This window comes from Haliotis rubra, unplaced genomic scaffold (assembly GCF_003918875.1).
Source record: "Haliotis rubra isolate DU_JTF1 unplaced genomic scaffold, ASM391887v1 Scf17, whole genome shotgun sequence".
Lineage (NCBI taxonomy): Eukaryota > Metazoa > Mollusca > Gastropoda > Lepetellida > Haliotidae > Haliotis > Haliotis rubra.
The window spans coordinates 3,380,057-3,400,376 of record NW_025765669.1 but is presented as its reverse complement, the minus strand read 5'-3'; the positions used below and the strand labels follow the sequence as shown (position 1 = coordinate 3,400,376).

The 20,320-nt window shown below is 40.7% G+C and overlaps 1 protein-coding gene across 1 annotated transcript; it reads right to left on the bottom strand.

Moving 5' to 3' along the window:
• Positions 1–5,424: 5,424 nt before the first annotated feature.
• LOC124272480 lies at positions 5,425–18,667 on the bottom strand. The gene is made up of 3 exons (XM_046707660.1): positions 18,426–18,667; positions 10,907–11,034; positions 5,425–6,856 (listed from the first exon to the last, which is right to left on the bottom strand). The coding sequence occupies exons 1-3, from the start codon at positions 18,497–18,499 to the stop codon at positions 6,009–6,011; spliced, it is 1,050 nt and encodes a 349-aa protein (XP_046563616.1). The 5' UTR covers positions 18,500–18,667; the 3' UTR covers positions 5,425–6,008.
• Between the last annotated feature and the right edge of the window lie 1,653 nt (positions 18,668–20,320).

Genomic DNA, 20,320 nt, shown 5'->3' with positions numbered 1-20,320 from the left:
TTATTTCAGTGTCAAGATATGACTATGTAAATATGCATGCATGCAACATCTGTCGTTTATATTTTCATTATTTTCTCTGTCGTAGTATCAATGACAGTGATACATGGTGAAGAATGTATAATGAATGAGGTCACAATTGCAGAAAAAAGCTCCAGGTCCCAAGAGGTATTTTGAACCCACAAGATCAGACCACAGACCACAAGGAAAAAACAAGAAGATGTCACAACCACAGACCACAAGGACAACCACAAGGACACAAGGAGAGATGTCACAACAGTTGGACAAATACAGGAGATGTCACAACAGTTGGCCAGTACAGATCACAAGGACAAATACAAGGAGATGTCACAACAGTTGGCCAGTACAGATCACACAAATACAAAGGAGACAGACCACAGACCACAAGGACAAAGTTGGCAAGGAGATGTCAAGGACAGAACAGTTGGCCATGTCCCCACAGATCACACAAGGACAGACCACAGACCACAAGGACAACAGTTGGCAAATCACAAGGACAAATACAAGGGTCACAGATCCACAAGGACAGACCACAGACCACAGGACAATACAAGGAGATGTCCCAACAGTTGGCCAGTACAGATCACAAGGACAGACCACAAGGACAAATACAAGTAGATGTCCCAACAGTTGGCAAGTACAGATCACAAGGACAGACCACAGACCACAAGGACAAATACAAGGAGATGTCACAACAGTTGGCCAGTACAGATCACAAGAACAGACCACAGACCACAAGGACAAATGCAAGGGACAAATGTCACAACAACAGTTGGCAAGTACAGATCACAAGGACCACAAGGACAAATACCACAGCAACAGATCACAATCACAGATCACAGGGACAAAAGTGGGTGAGTGGCAAGTACAGTGAATAAAGAGTGTGTTGGAGAGAGTGAGTAAGTGAGTGAGTCCAACGCTTTTTTGAACAGCATTTCACTTACAACTTAATGTGAAGTAATACACATCATGTACCATATACAAACACCATATTAACCTGGGTTTCGAAACATCTACACGTAATACAAGATACCTTTCAGGGTTCTGTTTTACAACATTCCAACATTAAAATAGGAAAGCAGAAAGCAAAATGTAACTTACAAGTGACAAACCCCTTTCAATAATCATAAGTAAGCATCTGTCAAATAATCGCTATGAAATAGTAATATTAAGATATTCGAGAAAAAGATGAACCCATATTGCCCCATAGCTGATATCCATCACAAACACACGCAAAGGCACGTCAGTATGACGTCTTTGAAATATTCGGAGACGGAGTATGTTCGAATGTACCTCAAAGTGTTGTACCTTATGACATGAGGAAAGTGTCTATTGTGACATTCGAAACGAGAGCGGATGCCGGAGATGCACAACTAGTACAACAAACACAACAAATCGATTTATCCGTCATTTCGTTATAAGCGAAGTTTACTTACTAGATAAATACACTACAACGGCGAGAGTATGTTTTTTCAGTTCTAGATTCAGAAAATGGAATTGTAAATGTAAAAAGCAAGAACAAACTCAAGATATGTAGATTATTTTATTCCAATCTGTATTGTTAATTTGTACATGCATGTCATATAAGGGGAAAAGTTACAATAATACATCTAGTACTCATACGAAGCACAACACAACTTAATACATAAACTACGGTTATAACGAACTCACAGGGACCACTAATTTTAGTTCGCTATAAACGTAGTTCGTTACGCATTTCGACTAAAACATACAGCAACTGACCAGGACAACAAAACAATTCGAATTATCCGTTCGTTCGTTATAGGCGTATTCGCTATAAGCAATGTTTACTGTGCTACATAACTACACTACAACGGCGTGAGTAGGGGTTTCCGTGAGTGTAACTTTCTTATAGGTTCTACTACACTAAATCAGAATCACACGCTCCCTGAGCGAAAACCGTGTGTAAGCATCTGAAGAGATAGAGACATATGACAGCTGTGATTGGATGAAAGATTTTCATGTTTTTAAAAAGCACATCCATCCAGTAATGGAAACTGACCACAATTTTAAATATTTAGTGCTGTCATTTTTTATCACCATGACTTATGCTTATTGTGTGTACAGATATTTTCCAGTAGGTGACATTTGGTGCGGAACTGGGGTTGATGTGTTCCGCTTCCTGTGCTCGGAAGATTAGCCGGATAAGTTGGCCAGAAATTGTGTTTTATTGTAGATTAAAGGCCAGAGTGTACCCATGTGTACATGGAATGGCTGTTGATAGCCTGGATAATTTTACTATAGAAGTCTATGGGAAAACATTTGGTGTTGTGTAACCTATAAGGCCATGTACAGCGTGACGGTAAGTGAATGCGCACGTTGTGTAGCTTAACATTAGGATACATTATATACACGGATACAGTTATACTGAAACATTTGGAAGACCTTTATTCGAATGTTTGAAATATCTGACAATGGTAAGAAAATTCGAATTAATGTTTTGTGTATTTAGGAATGAGATAATCAAACACAACGCCATGCTGTCAGACACTCATCATTTCTTGCCATGCAAATAAATATTTACAGCTGAAATGGTTTTCTGAGCAATGCGAATGTCCTTCGACTTAAGTTCATGACGCGTCTTTATTGTAGTATATGTTGATGTTATAAATCTAATGAAACAGACAACAGCTCGATATATTTGATCATAGGCTTATAATTTAACATATTAAACAGTTGTTCAGTTTTGAGCAATTTGAAAATGTGATTTCACGCATTGTCATGGATTTCAAAAACAGTACGATACATTTACCATATATGTCCAAACGGTGAGCGTGCTTTAACGTGAAAGGACTAATGATATATTGCATCATCACTCACCTTCTAATCCTCATCGTTTCCATTGTAGCAGATATAGGTCGCAGGTGCACGTGTACTATGTTTCTCTCTGATTAAATCGAATATCTCCGGATATACTTGGTGTTAATATCACGTGGTATATTGGTATTCCAGTGCTGTGAATAAACTCACGTCGTTTATCAGCGGTGATAAAAGGTATTCGGTTACTAAAACAGTTATTGAATACGTGCGCATTATTGAATATGGGAACATAGTGGACGTGCTGTTACTTCGAGATAACAGGAAGCATTATCTCGTCAGTCTATATCGAGTGAGTGAGTGGATGAACTGAGTTTAAAGCTTTAGTCAGGCACAATTCAAACCAGATATTTTGTACAAGGTGATCTAAATCGTGAGTTCGAATCTCTAATAATGGTTCTAATAAACCCACAAACGGGCTTCTGGGTTTCAGGGGTAAACTCGAACGACCTGTATCACCTCGAATTTCGATACAACAGAAAGGTTGTTCAGGGGGAGTTAAACCCAACCCACCATGCTCAACAAAGTCATCTGGTAACAGTGTCGGTACCAAGTCATGGTAGCCCATAACGAGGACAAAATATAGATCAGATCAAAGCGGGAAGTTGATAATGCAAGTTGCTAGTGTACCAAATAATATTCCAATCAATCCTACCATACATTTCCACCAAATAAAACAACTATGATGTGTTCAAAAAGAGAAAGGTGTACACAGTTTGTCTATTTTCCAATTAGATATCGCCAAGCAGAAATGGGAATAGATTTTGCACATTTAAACTGTTTGTTTTGTTGATTTCGAGTCGACAGAGCTAAGACAGTATACGTCAGCTAGCACATCGTCGTTTAGTGAATGCGTTGTCGAGTCGAACTCAACTTAGCTAAAGCTGGTAGTATAAAACGCAAAATGTACTCAATAAGTCGTCAATATTTCAGTGTACAAAATAAACAAATAGCACAGTTAATGTTTCTAAACACGTTTGTGTTATTTTTGGTATGTCGGCCATATCGTTAAATTAATTACTTGGTTGACATATGTCATCGTATCCTAATTGCGTAGATCGATGCTCATGCTGTTGATCACTGGATTATCTGGTCAAGACTCGATTATTTACAGACCGTCGCCATATAGCTTGAATATGGTGTTAAACAACAAACATACATCGAATACTCCGCGAAAACGGAAAAACTGGTAGTATAAAACGTAAAATTAACTCATGTCCCCAGTGGTCACTATTAATGTCGAAATTAGACAAACAGCACAGTTAATGTTTTTGAACACGCTTGTTTTCTTGGGAATGCCTGACAACATCCTTAAATGAATTAAACCAACAGTGATGCTGGCGACTTACATTATTTCGTTCCATGTCCACAGATAACACTGGCACATTAATGTTCAACAACACATTCTTATAATCTCACTGTGGGGACAGACATGTGGAACTTAGAACACACACTTGATACATGAAACATAACACCTCTATTTGAAGCTTCAACAATTGATCCCAGCTGATGTGCAAACAGTGAGGACAACACGCTGTCATCTTGAATAATCTATGTTGTTTTGCAGGACTGATAGTCCGTTAAAATGCAGCTTCCTTTTTTATGTTTATGTGACAGCTGTACCAGATAATTACAGTGAAACCTGCCAACACCGGCACATGTCTAATCCGGCACACTGTCAAAACCAGCATATAAGTTTGGTCATTTTACAACGATATTATGATCATTAAACATTGTCTAATCCGGCACCTGTCTATTCCGTATTCCGGCACGGTCCCAACAAGCAATTTTAACTGCCATTAACACTGTCTAAACCGGCATAGGTATGAGCGGTCCGATAATAATCCAATACACTAATGAATCTTCTTTGCACGCTAGATAATCAAGAAGTAGTGATTGCGTTGTGATTCAAACGCTCTAACAATATACTATATACTAACAATATATACATTTCTCGGCACTGCTGCCACCGCCTGCTTCTACGGTTTGGGGGGCTATAATGAAAAATACTCTTAACAGTCCCCAACTGCCTGGCAAGTGAAAATATATGCAAAGAATTGATTTGACTCAAATTTACTGAAGCTACTTGGCTGAAAACAATCGGGATACAAATGAAGCGTGTAATATCGTCAATTATACCAGCAGTAGATACATCACGATCGAATAACCATTTTCGTAACGTGTGATTTTCAGCCACTATCGACCATTCTCTTGTTTGACTTTTAGATTCTAAGCTGACCAAAACGTCAATGCTAAATGAACAACATTTTAGGATAAAAAATATCATAAGTGGCGAGACATATGATGTTCAGGGTGCATGGAGATTTAAAAAATGTCTTGAAATATTATTGTGTTTATTAATAAGATTAAATAAGCTTTTGAAGCGATGACCAAAACAAACGGATCCTGTCTGTATAAAACTTCCAAGGCTCTGAATGATAATAATCTGGTCTGTCTCACAGTCCCTGAACCACATTATTTTCCGTACTGCCAAGCCCTATCTGCAGTGCTGAAGCCCTAAATGAAGCAAGTCTAGATTTCCTCAGGTTCAGGAATCAGAAACTCTGGTCTCCCTGGGGCTCCTTTTCAATTTAAATGGGTTTGTTTCTTACTATAATTATATATATTCAGAGACTAAGCGTTAGTCTAGATAATGATCCAGCACCATTAGTACAAAACACAAAGTTGTTGATCTAGTTGAATAAACACACGATGAGTACAATCTAACAATGAAAAGCGTATACAACATAAACAGTTATTAATGTGACTGTATGTGCTTAAAAGGCTCCTCTCAACAACGTCTCGCACACACTTGAATGTTATCTGTGAAAAGAAGATACTGGTTTGTTACAAGATACATACACCGAACCATCAAATATGTGTAACAACCTGTACTATCGGGAGTCTAATACACGCTTCCAGTACTATGTGGGGGCACGGGTGGTCCCGTCTTCTAATCTACGTTCTCCCCGATCGTATTTCCAGGTTTGTCAGCTCCAGGACCTTGCTCAAAGGGTTGACCAAAGATGTAAATGTCTCGAGACCTGCGCCATTTGGGACTTTCCTCCCGCATTTAACTGACGCGCTTTGCTATAACTAGAATACTGATTAAAGCTGGAACTATCGAGGGAAGTTCTTTGGTTTCCACGCTCTCATTTCAAAAGATGTCTTGATTCATCCAGCTCCCTCAGGAATTCAGTCGTCTCGGCGGAATCCGATTGCTTGGTTATTTGTCGGAGACAAATGAAGAACACCTTGGTGAGGGCGACGACGGCCGACGTTGCCAACAGCGCCACGATGAAGATCGAGTTCATTTTGTACGTGTCAGCATTGTTAACGAACATACCACAGAGGGCGACAACTAACACCATGTAGGGTGTAACGGTGAATCTGCTGAATCGGTCGAAAGCAAAAAAATCAGTCAGAGCATAGACAAGCATGAAGGCGGCAAGGATGGAGAGACTGACAGTTGATGACGTTTCCTCAGATACTTGCGGTACAGATGTATACGTCATAACGGCTGCCAGAATCAACAAGGATTCGATGGTGGTCCAGGTGGCGTACAAGGCGATACCATTTTGTACCAGGATTCGGATTGACCAGATGTCGAGGCTCCTTCCTTGAACGTGGAGAAGCGGCATGTGACGTTCCAATGCGCTGTAGGACAGAGCTAGGGATAGGTAAAGGAATGCCGAGACGAATAACATTACGACCAGTGAAAGAGCAATGAACAGCCGATCCCAGAGGAACAACCACCCAATCGTCATAAACAGGCTTACGATGAACGAGACGTAAAACGCGGGCGGAAGTAGAATTGGGTTGTCGTAAACGCGTCCGTCTCCTGTTTTACGACATAATGCGGTTAGAGAGTATGCTAGCCAGCAGAACTGCCACAGGAAGAGTATACCCCACAAGGCGAATGTTCCATCCGTAGGTGATATATCGAGGTGGTAGGTGTCGGAGACATTGGCGATCCCTCGCTCGAACAGACCCGGCGCCACTGCAACAAAGAATACATTGGCGTTATGTATTTATCTTTGCAAAATCAGAAACTCATTTCTCAGAAACAAAGAGGTATTTGCCCTTTCTACGAACACCTGGTCTTATTATCATCCATATATCCTGGCGTAATGTAAATTCGCGGACATCTATTTTCGCGCACCTATCATTTCCGGGTTCACGCGGTCGCTGCAAATAAAGTCATGATGTCAGAGTTTGTGTTTGTAAACATGAAGTCGTCTTCGTATTCCTGCTGTCACAATTTGGAAATCACAAGCTTCAAATGAGAGTTTTTAATCAAAAGTTTTCAAGTAAACGTATTTTAATGCTTCTGCACTAATGCAAAAACATCGAGACGAAAATGAGCCCTAAAAAATAGTTTTCGTTCATGACAGCACCCATCTACCGGTCGTCTGCATTGGTAACTGGTAACGCTAAAAGGTCATGATCCCAGTAGGTGGGGTGTGGCCCGGGGAAAAATAACTATGGAAGCCCATTTCAGACACAATCCTTATAACAAATCTTCATGAAAAGTTACCAAGTAAAATTCAATTATGACGACTTTGTAAGATGAAATCAAATAGTTATAATTAATGACTTACGAAACTATGCTTGTGTTTGTTCAGTAAATGTCTCCAAAGTGATGAAGATTGTTTTTTTTTAACTTTCATTCAAGATTACAGGAACTTTTACTTGTTTAAAAGCGTTTTGTATTAAGATAGACAAAAGTAGACACATTCTGAACATTTCTTGACAAAATCTTTCTTATCAGCATTGTGAGACATGAGCTTCAATGTTACATCGTTATGAGCTGTTGGCGTTAACTATTCGCCATATTGTTTGTCCGGATTTTAGCTATCACGAATATTGATGACGTAGCGCACAACTGACCTTGATACCGTAGTGGGCATGGTGGCTTCGTCCCGCTACGATAGCGAAGTGTCAAAGGCTGAAACTTATGTTTTTATAAACATTTTATATTGATAAAGGTTTGTATAATTGGTGATTTTCACGTGTCTTGTTAATTCCGCATACCGCGCCGAAACATGTTAGGTGCGCGAATATTGATTACGCGAGGTTATATAAAAGACACTGCTATTTTGCCTTTTAAAACCCGTGAAAATCCGGATTATAATTTATCTTCAGTAACCCATGCTTGTCGTAAGAGGCGACTAACGGGATCGGGTGGTCAGTCTCACTGACTTGCTTGACACATGTCATCGTATCCCATTTGCGTAGATCGATGCTCATGCTGTTGATCACTGGGTTGTCTGGTCCTGACTCGATTATTTCCAGACCGCCGCCATATAGCTGGAATATTGCTGAGTGCGGCGTGAAACTAAACTCACTCACTCATTTTGCTTTTTAAACCAGTGAAATGTGTTTGGACGGATAAACGAGGCTGGGTGTTCTCTTGGTTTGGCGTTTCATATATCATGACTGAGATAAGCCCTTGATTGGGAAGATATGACAAATATATATCTTTGTTGTTTTCTTATTGCCATTACGTGCCTTTAGATTTGAGAAAATTACAGCTTTTCAAGAATTTGACAGAATTTTGTCTCGTACAATTCTTTGGAACATATATCCCAAAATACTCCACCAATCGCAATGCCAGACAGAAAGGAGTGTTGCTTCACATGACTGAAAGGCCAATGTCGATCAGATAATTAAATCATTCCATCACGAAAAACATTTCAATCAGACAGTATTCCCTTCATAATCACGAGATGTTATTACACTAACAAGAAGATATATTTTAGTTTTATATTCAAATAAAATAAATAATATAAAATTGGAACTGGAATCAATATGGGTTTGATAGCACGCCACTTCTTCGATGTTTATCATCAGTAACGACGCAGCGTTTCACTACTCCACCGGCTGTGACAGCCTCGTATAGGAACATCTGTTAGCTGCAAGTCAATGAGATCAATACAGCACTGCGGTGTTGGAAGGACGTGATTATGGAGATGTCAAGCCACAATATGACATTGTCGACACTCCGTTTTACTGTACTTTTGTCAGTGGTATGTATTATCTATGTTTAACATTTCGTTCAAAGATCGTTCAAAGCACAAAGTGTTGCGCTCTTCCATTAAAATATATATTTTTAAGATCATTCACGACCATTTTGTTAAACACAACCCCCTACCCCCACCCCCCCAAAAAAACCAAAAAAAACAAAACAAACTTGGAATATTGAGGTTACCCAGAGGTTAAACCGGTAGCGTCAAACCAAAGATCCGGGTTTGATTCCCTATTGGGTACAATGTGTGAACCCCATTCCTGGACGCCGTGATATTGTTGTATGATTACTAAAAGCGGCGTAAACCTGAACTCACTCGCTCGCTCAATTAAAAAATGATAATAACAACCAAAAACAACAAAACAAAACATACAACACTCATTTCCATCACGTTACGTCAAGCATCACTATTCTAAAATATACTGAACAACATTAGAAACGCACCACCCATATAATACGAAATATGACGGGCTCAGGGAACATAAACAAACATCGAGGGTACATCAGCCCATGTCCCCCTCGAGACCAGTGAACAACTTATAATATCCCCTTCAGACTGAAATGTACCCATGATATCTTAGCATCGTCCGAAAGCTTGCAGATTCCCTCAACAAAGGATGAATACATTTCAAAAGTGGTATTGACAGAGCATGACACGTATAGAGGCACCAGGGGTCAAAACCCACAGTCACAAGTTCGCTGTAAACACTGTCAGTAGCGGGTGTGTCCACTTTTGGCGTTGATTACTGCAACACAGCGCTGTCTGAGAGAGAAAATCGCCGTCCTGATTATTCGCAGAGGTATTTGTTGCCATACACGTTGCAGGTTGACCTCCAATTGACGGACATTGGAAGCAGGTGGTTCCATCATTAGACGTCGGCCCATTTTATCTCAGATGTGCTCAACCGGGGCCAAACCCGACAGACAGAGCTGGCCATGGAAGCACATCCACATTGTTTTGTGTCAAAAAGTCCATGGTGTGCTGTGTGTGCTCGAGCATTACCTTGCTGAAGAATTTGGAGAAGTGGATTGGCGTTCAGATACGGAAAGATCTGGTTTCGTAAGACGTCGTTTGTGTAGGTGATGGCATTAACACGTCCTCGAAACACATGTAGTGGTGTTCTTGAATGAACACTGATGCCCCAAACCATCACACTACCCCCCACCCAACGATCTACCTGTCCGCACAGCGTTCTCCACGATGTCGCCATACACAAACTCTTCCATCTGCGTTACTGAGATGAAAACGAAATTCATCAGTGAAGAGCACACCTTCCCACTGTCGCTGCGTCCATCTTTGATGGGTTCTAGCCCAGTCTAATCGACCGTGTCGGTGTCTGGGTATCTGGGTGTCAATATGGGGGCCATTGTAGGGACGCCGAGCGTTGAGGCCTTACTGACGTAAACGGCTCCGTATGGTTTGGTCGCTGATGATTCAACGTCTCCCCTGGATTGTCCAAAGCTGTACGTGTAGCAGTCTGGGTTCTGTTCCGTAAGTGGGACAAGACAAGGTGGCCATCTTGTCTGGGCGTGGTGACAGGTGGTTGTCCAGGACGTTGACGGTAACGGGTACTTCCGACGATTGTGGAATGATGGCAGTTGCATGTTTGAGCCACTTCCCCGTTGACCATCCAGCATTCAAGTAGCCCACTGCTCTTTCTCGCTGTTCCGATGTCAATCGTGGTATGGTAAAAAGGGTCAATCATGGTTGAATTCTCACTTGTACTGGTGATTAACAGTTTGGACATTGTGGTCTTTCATACCCATGTGCATTTGTGGATATTGCGTCAGAACTTTGAAAATCACGTGCATTTCATGATTTAGATGATACAGAGTCACAGATGTGGCTGCGTTTTGATGCCACAATCAAAATCATGATGTGTGTTTTACATGTTGAGATCCCTGTCGTAATGGCTGCTTCATTCCAACCTATGTTTTTACATTTTGTTCAGTGAATTTTAGTGTGCAGCGTTTCTAATGTTGTTCCAGAATGCCAGACAAAGTGTGACTTCCGATACTTACAATTGAAGTTGGCTGAGGGCAGTGCCGCCACCCCCAGCAACACGGTGAAGATGAGGACGACTGTGGTGAGGATGGTCAAGAAGAACACCGCCCCTCCTGGGTGCCCACACATGATGTGATGCTCTGCCCTGAAACACATAGTGAGTGAGTGAGTGAGTGGAGTGAGTGAGTGAGTGAGTGAGTGAGTGAGTGAGTGAGTGAGTGAGTGAGTGAGTTTAGTTTTACGCATCATGAGCATCGAGGATCTACGACACGATGACATGTGTTAACCAAGTCAGTGAGCTTTAAGCACTTTTGTCAGGATAAGTCCTATACTGAATTCGAACCAAGGCTCCTAATCGCTAGCACACAAAGTCAGCAACCTTACCCACTCAGCCCTCACGGCTACCGACCGCCTCCGTGGTGTAGTGGTTAGAGCGTCCGCCCGGAGAGCGGAAGGTCGCGGGTTCGATCCCCGACTGCGTCATACCAAAAGACCTTAAAATATGGTACTTGTTGGTCCCTGCCTGGCGCTAGGCATTAATGGGTACAACAAGGACTGGTCTGCTCGGAGTCAGTATACTGTGTCTGAGTGGGGTATTCGTTGCTTCACTGCGGCTTGATATCTCAGTGAGCTAGCACTATAAAACCAGTTTAAGTCTGGGCTAGTACAAGCAGCCGCACATACACATACACACGCATGCACGTCGTCATATGAGTGAAATATTCTCAAGCACGACGTTAAACCCAATTTCACCTCACCTCACCCTCGCGGCTACCACTACTGTGTACTACTAAAAATATGTTCTTGGCTGAGAAAGTGTAATCCCAAATCCCAACTATTTTGCTGTTTACGCCAACTGTAATTTGTCTTGGTAGATAATTTTTAGGTTGGCTTTCTATTTTTCGTTATAATAATACCCGTGAAGGTCCGGGTTAGAATATTGATCTTCAGTAACCCATGCTTGTCGTAAGAGGCGAGTAACGGGATCGGGTGGTCAGGCTCGCTGACTTGGTTGACACATGTCATCGTATTCCAATTTCGCAGATCGATCACTGGATTATCTGGTCTAGACTCGCTTATTTACAGACCGCCGCCATATAGCTGGAATATTGCTGAGTGCGGCGTAAAACTAAACTCACTCACTCACTCACTCGTTATAATAAGTTCCTGCAACCTAGCTGGAAGAGATTCAACCCAGGTCAACCAGTTTAATCAAGGGAAACTGAGGCAGTGCCCGAAATACCACGCATAAAACACAACCTTGTATATTGAATTGACTACGGTTATCACGAACTCAGAGGAACGATTTGTTTAGTTCGTTGTACGCATTTCGACTAAAATAAACTAACGGGCAAAAGAAACGATACCAAGTCGAAATCACTGATATTACAAAACGACAAACCACCATTGTGAAAAAGCAATGGCAAGTGTATGGGCAACATCCACTCAGTGATTTCACTGGAGTGGCAACAATAATATGTCCATTGAGTCACTGTATAAGTGAAGGAATGAACTATCAAAATATCAAACTACCAATTTTGGTATCGTTTCTTTTGCCCGTTAGTTTATAAAGCAGCCATTTGTCGGGACAAAAACACCCAGTTCGTTATAAGCGAGTCCGTTACAAGCATACTGTGATGTACACAAACTGGCTGCGAAAACAAGAAATTCAATAGCATTGTCAAAAACACACACAAATTTGAGTTCAACGGGCGTTTGATTCGTGCGTGAAACATGAAACATATTCCAAATTATCACCTATGTTGCGTTATTGATTCTATAGCATTTACGTCATCAACCGAAAATTCAATTTTGTTATCTATCCATTCCACGTTAAATATATTACTGTATTAAAATGCTTTCATTCAAGCCTGAACCGATAAATGAAACAAATAGGCTGCCATACAGTATTCGGTCGGTATAGGAAATTAGGTGTGACCTAAATAAGTTGATTTTGAAATCAAACGAAAGCAGAAAGGAGGAAAATCCTTAAAATGACATTCTGTTTGGTTACTGGGGCTTGCGGTGTCACCAGGAGCCCGTTTACGTGTGAGTGAGTGAGTGAGTGAGCGAGTTTTACACCCTTTTAACAGTATTCAAGTTATCTCACGTCGTGTCACCTTGGTCTACCACTTTGGTAAGACCCACGAGCACAGGTACTAACAGACCAAGAGAAAATTTGGAGCAAACCAGGATTCCAAACAACAGTCATAGGTTCCTGGTGTACCCAAGGGACACAACTCTGCACTCCTAAGTGACGGGGCCCCCATTTGAATGAACCATGAACAAAACGTATTGATAAAAAATAATCCCGTATTTATTGAGATCAATCAAGAATCACCGAAGGAATCAACAGTCAATGACTTTAAGCATCTCTGAAATTTTCCTAACGACACGTAAATAGCTGCCTTAAGCTCAGTTTTACTTGTTTAAAAATCACGTTCAAAATGGCCTCTGAATTTGTGGGTGACTCAGCTACAAGAACAACGACGCGGATATTGAGCGTCACAGGTGTTATTAAGTGGTGTTAAATAAGCGACAGTCACCTGACCGTTTGTACCATACAAGCGCTGTGTCAGATCTACGTTCAAGATATGCGAACGTGACTCATCATACGGAAACAGCTTTGTACTGAAACTTCATCATTCGCTACAATTGTCAAATTGTGTAGCTGTATCAGTATCTATGGAGATAATTGCGCATGATTAAAGCCGGATTCAACAGGATGTGACACGGCTTAACCCAATGTGGCGTAAAACGAATAGCTCGGTGTCGTTGATAAATTATTACCTGTCTCAGGTAACACATGAAGGCGAAAGAAATGCGTGTGATGGATATCCCAGCCATTTACCAGGACGCACATTTAGACGGATGAAATGACAGTCACGTGTTATGCCTACAGGAACACACGCTCTAATGTGTGCGCACGCATCCATGCATATAAACAGAAACACAATTTGTTTGTTTGTTGTATGCCGCACTCAGCAATATTCCTACTATATGACAGCGGTCTGTAAGTGAGCGAGTTTGGACCAGACAATCCAGTGATTGATAAAATGAGCAGCGAATGTAACATTCCGATACCGCCTCATAGGACAAGCAAGCATGTGTTGCTGAAGAACAATTCTAAACATTACAGATTAATAAACCCTGCGGTGTTTACATGTTCACCTGTCTGTTGCTTTGATTCCTAAATGCTTCAGAGTTTACGTGTTTAACTGTCTGTTGCTTTGATTACTAAATGCTTCAGAGTTTACGTGTTTACCTGTCTGTCGCTTTGATTACTAAACGCTTCTAAATGCTTCAGAGTTTGACCCTGTCTGTTGCTTTGATTACTAAATGCTTCAGAGTTTACGTGTCTGTTTTTTACCTGCACTGATTATTACCTTCAGTCATCTGTTTACCTGTCTGTTGCTTTGATTCCTAAATGCTTCCAGAGTTTACGTGTTTACCTGCTTTGACTGTCGCTTCAGAGTTTACGTGTTTACCTGTCTGTAGCTTTGATTACTAAACCTTCAGAGTTTACTGATTCCTAAATGCTTCAGAGTTTACCTGTCTGTTGCTTTGATTCCTAAATGCTTCAGAGTTTACCTGTCTGTCGCTTTGATTCCTAAATGCTTCAGAGTTTACCTGTCTGTTGCTTTGATTCCTAAATGCTTCAGAGTTTACGTGTTTACCTGTCTGCTTTGATTACTAAACGCTTCAGAGTTTACCTGTCTGTTGCTTTGATTCCTAAATGCTTCAGAGTTTAGTTTTAGAGTTTACCTTGTCTGTTCGCTTTGATTCCTGTCTGTCGCTTTGATTACTAAACGCTTCAGCTTCAGAGTTTACGTTTTACCTGTCTGTCGCTTTTTGATTACTAAATGCTTCAGAGTTTACCTGTCTGTCTGTTGCTTTGATTACTAAACGCTTCAGAGTTTTACCTGTCTGTTTTACCTGTCTGTCGCTTTGATTCCTAAATGCTTCAGAGTTTACCTGTCTGTTGCTGTTCCTAAATGTCGCTTTGATTACTAAACGCTTCAGAGTTTACCTGTCTGTCGCTTTGATTACTAAACGCTTCAGAGTTTACCTGTCTGTCGCTTTGATTCTAAATGCTTCAGAGTTTACCTGTCTGTTTACCTGCTTTGATTCCTAAATGCTAAACGTTTTACAGTGTTTACCTGTCTGTTGCTTTGATTCCTAAATGCTTCAGAGTTTACGTGTTTACCTGTCTGTTGCTTTGATTCCTAAATGCTTCAGAGTTTACGTGTTTTCAGAGTTTACGTGTTTACCTTACCTGATTATTACTAAACGCTTCAGAGTTTACCTGTCTGTCGCTTTGATTCCTAAACCTGCTTCAGAGTTTACCTGTCTGTCGCTTTGATTACTAAACGCTTCAGTGTTTACCTGTCTGTCGCTTTGATTCCTAAATGCTTCAGAGTTTACCTGTTTACTGTCGCTTTGATTACTAAATGCTTCAGAGTTTACCTGTCTGTCGCTTTGATTACTAAACGCTTCAGAGTTTACCTGTCTGTCGCTTTGATTACTAAATGCTTCAGAGTTTACGTGTTTACCTGTCTGTCGCTTTGATTACTAAATGCTTCAGAGTTTACCTGTTTACCTGTCTGTATCGGTTTTACGCGGAGTTTACCTCAATATTACTAAATGCTTCCATGTCACAGCTGTACACGCGGAAGTCAATATTCCACATACATTACGGCATCCTGTAAATACAATGGCGTCCCAGTATGCAGGTGGTATGTTCACTTTGTATTTTCTGCTGACCTTGAGCGATGGGGACATGTATATATCAATTCCACATACGTGCCAGCTGTCATATTTAGCATAATTACACAGTTGACGTGATGAAATTGCGTAATACCAGAACGAATGTTTTGATTGCATATGTAACCATTGTACATGTGGTATAAGAACCCGAGGCTATAACCGCTATCCCTTAGGAATTAGTAGGATAGATAAATGCGTCAACCCTTTCTATTATCACAGGAAATCTCCGTTAAAAGTAAAATCATCTTACGATTTCGACCGTATCATGAGCGTATGTTCATGATCGGTGAGTCACTATGAAATGGTGACGGTACTAGGTGTTCTCGAAAAGGTGATTACCCGTGAAGATCTATTGATCTTCAGTAACCCATGCTTGTCGTAAGAGGCGACTAACGGAATCGGGTGGTCAGGCTCGCTGACTTGGTTGACACATGTCATGGGTTCCCAGTTGTGTAGATCGATGCTCATGCTGTTGATCACAGGATCGTCTGGACCAGACTCGATTATTTACAGACCGCCGCCATGGAATATTGCTGAATATTGCTGAATGCGGCGTAAAACTAAACTCACTCACTCACTCGAAACGGTGGCACCCGTAACACACAAATACAAGGGCCAGTCAAGTCTTTACCTGAAAAGAATACGGGAATATATGGTACAAGACAAAACAGGGTATTGAAGCTCCTTGCCATCATAGTCAAAGGAACATGTTCGACTGTCCCTCAAAAGGTGTGAAATGTAAACTTCAAAGGTTAGAGCTGTTGTGATATTAGTGGACTTGAAGGGAAAGTTGACTTCTGGGAGTTGGTGGTTGGGGCCCAAATGGTTCCCATGGAGATACCTAGATCTTGACTAGATTGTTCTCATGTCTTTAGTATCCGGGTACATGTTATACATCTCAGTATAGGGAACTGCGTTCTGAACGTTCTTATGTTCAGCAGAATCGATTTCTCGAACGATGTCAAATACAAAGACAACATTTGTTTGTAAGACATTGTAAGGAGCTGTGTAGAGTGACTTCCCTTTGCTGCCAGGATCATCTCGTCGGGAGTTAGAATCCAAGTGTTACTCTCAATATGAAACCAACAGTTTGAAATGGTTTTAATAAACGTTTACTAATTCCATTGTATATATTGTTCATAATTGCAAGGGTTAAATGAATGATAATGAGCACATTTTCTCTATAATGCCCGACCTCATGCCTCAGAGGAAACCATTCGTAATAGTATATAGCCCAATAAAGACGATATTTTTGTTCCCCGATTTTAATTCTTTGCGTCCAATCAATACAAAAACAACATTTGGTTGACGATATTCGTACCATGAACAGTTAATATCCTGACCTGATAAAAGATGACTGTTGTTAACTTCATCGCCATATATAAGAAGAAAGAAAATATCAACATAGCATCCTATTTTTGCATCCAATTCATGTATGCGATACAACCACGTGTCAAAAGCAGTGTCAAAGTGTTTGACTAAATTGCCCTGATTCAAACATATAATAAAAATTATATTTTTTGTGGCATGATTGTTTCTTTCCATGGTATAAATGCCCCTTGGATTCAAACACACAACTGCGAAATGAAAATTTCAGTGTTGCTGCCGGAAAACAAATGCGGAATCGATCGAGCTTCGAAAGCTAGACTAGCAAAAGTTATACTGTTGTCGTGGCGCATAAACTGTTTTAACGTTTCTTGTAATACTATCCAAAAGCTTTACGAGGTTCGATTTGTACTGTAGTATTCCAGAGCTTCTCCTCATCCAAGTACAATGTTCTTTTTGGAGAATGCGGTAAACCACGCTTAACTTGTATGATGTTATGTCATGCAAGTATCCCTTATTATGCTAACATTTGTATAGCGCCGATATCCAGCTCAGCTGCTCAAAGACGTTTTGTTTTTTCCCTCGATCACTGAATGTCAATCTCAACGGCACGTCGTATTATCAATCTCAACTCCCTAGTGACCATACAACTCAATCCCTTCGAATAATTGCCGGTATATTTGTTTATAATAACCAAGGACCACAACATTTGTCAATTTGAAGTTTCTCGATTATTTATCACACGAATGACATCTCCATTTTCATACAATAATCGTTTCTGGTCATTTCACTGACCCAAAAGTATTCTCATGGACCTGAAGCTTTGGGATACATACCCATTTATTGCAAAACCACATAAATGCACTGAAGATCCAAAGAAAGTATACACCCTGATTTTATGGTGGCTAACAATGAACAGATACAAGAAATGGTAATACCATGGGGCAGTATTTGTTACAGGTACCATCTTTGTGGTGGGGATCTTACGTCGGCAGTGTTCCGCAGATTGTTTCCAGCCTACAAATGTTTTGATAACGTTTTCAAATCTTGTATCAAATCTAATCGTCAATTTTTAACACGGCTAAGTATGTCCTCAACGTTTATGCATATATTCTAGTGCGTGGGCGTCATCTGTTTACATTTTTGGCCTGTCAGTTTTTCCTTAAAGTTTATACGTATATTCCCATGTATGCCCATTGTGTTGATGCTGGTCTTCCGACGAACAGCATCCACAACGATGGTTTGGCCACGCAATCTCAACGCTGACGATGAGTCAAGGTACAAACGAGCACAAATCTACAACGCACATAGCTTCTCACGTCTGAGATTTACTGCAGAATTCAGTACAGGTGTATATCATAAAACACATTCTAAATCGCATTAAAAAATGTACACTGTAAATATCCTAAGTCCACAAAAACGGTTAAAATCCCAAAATATTACCTTCTGTTCTGTGACTGGGCGAGAGGATCCTCCTTCAGTCGGTGAGCCACTGCGCTGTGAATAAAGATATTCATACGCACTAGTCAACACGCGATCGACGCCATCTGTTGCTGTTAGAATCGTTTCAGAAGTATAAGCTCGGTGACATATGCAGCAGAATAAAAGCCTGGAGGCAGCGACGACCAACATGGTGTCCCATAGCAACATCTGCCACGAGGAGTTTCCAGCTGTACTTAGGACAACTCCATGGCTGAAGAAATGCTGTGGTGTACGTAAAACGATATACAGACACTTGTGGAATCAACCGGAATGTGCACATATCATTTTTTATATCATTTACAAAATGCATTTCGGTGTTATGTATGCCAAAATGCATTTTGTAAATGATATAAAAAGTGATATATATTCATTCCGTTTGATTCTACAAATGTCATATTTTGCAAGCTATGAGTTTCTCAACAGAATTAATAGGTATGTATCTAGCATGTTGACATGTATCTATACTCATGCCAATAATGGTTGTCACCCCCCCTCCCCACCCCAACCCACACCCCATCTCCAATTAAAAAATATGAAGGGGGTGACAACCATTATTGGCATGAGTATATATGTAGTTAAATATTAAATATATATGTCAATATGATAGATAAATGTCCGTGTGCTGGATACATACGTATTACGTCTGTTGAGAAGCTCTTAGCTTGCAAAATATTACGACAAACATGATATTGTATAAAAAATAATATCTGTGAAATTATTAAAATGGTTGATAATGAGCCTTTCTCTGTTTTAAAGTTGCAAGTTTAGCACTTCTAACATTAACAAGAACACAATTATGGCTAAAATGAGTAACTCCTGTTGAAGATCTTCATTTTGGGCAAGTCTGTGACCAAAGATGAGCTTTACCTTTCACCATACGCCTACACTGTGTTTACCTTCATCTCCTATCAAAGACTTGCTCAAATTCCATTATTTCAGAAATAATTCCACCATTTTGGCCACACTTACCGTCATCTTTATTTATAATTCCAAAACATACAAGTGCTGAATTGAATAAATTCAAATTCTCGTTCACAGGGACATGTCTGATAATATTAGTAACAATTTCTGAAAATTTAGTTACTTAAATCATACAGGTTCTGAGGGCCAGAAAGGAACCTTGTGATATTTCTTTCAGTGACAAAGCGTGTTTGTGAAAAGGACAAGCATGTGCGTCTCTCCATAAGCACCAGCCCCTCGCTTTAATTTTCCCTGACGCCGCACCCAGCAATACCCCTCACATTCGACGATTGCCTGTAAGCCTGTGATTCTGACTGACTGACTGAGTTTAGTTTTACTCCGCTTTTAGCAATATTCCAGCAATATCATGGCGGGGGACACCAGAAATGGGCTTCACACATTGTACCCATGTGGGGAATCGAACCCGGGTCTTCGGCGTGACGAGCCAACGCTTTAACCACTAGGCTACCCCACAGGCCCCGTGTGATTCTGGACCAAACAATCAAGTGATCAGTATCAAAAGTAAAGGTAAACGTCGCCATACAACTCACCAAGCCTGACCACTCGGTCAATTAAAATAAGGGGCAATGAGTCAGGAGGTATAACATCTCCTTGTAGTACTAGCAGAAATGTCAAAATGTTTCGGAAATCAAAATGTCCCAGGACAGTTTAAGGTTTCAAATTGACCCTCCAAGTACGAGAAAACCAATTGTAGACTCCAAGTACAAGGAAACCAAATAACATTAATCTGTAGCAAACGAATATGACGTAAGAGTTTGTGATTATCCTTGGTATATGTTGCAGATGTGTGAATAGTGAGCTAACCTCTTTTGTGGGCGTTCAACCAGGGATACTCTACAACCTTATATAGTCTCCCTGGTTCAACCAAACGTGGT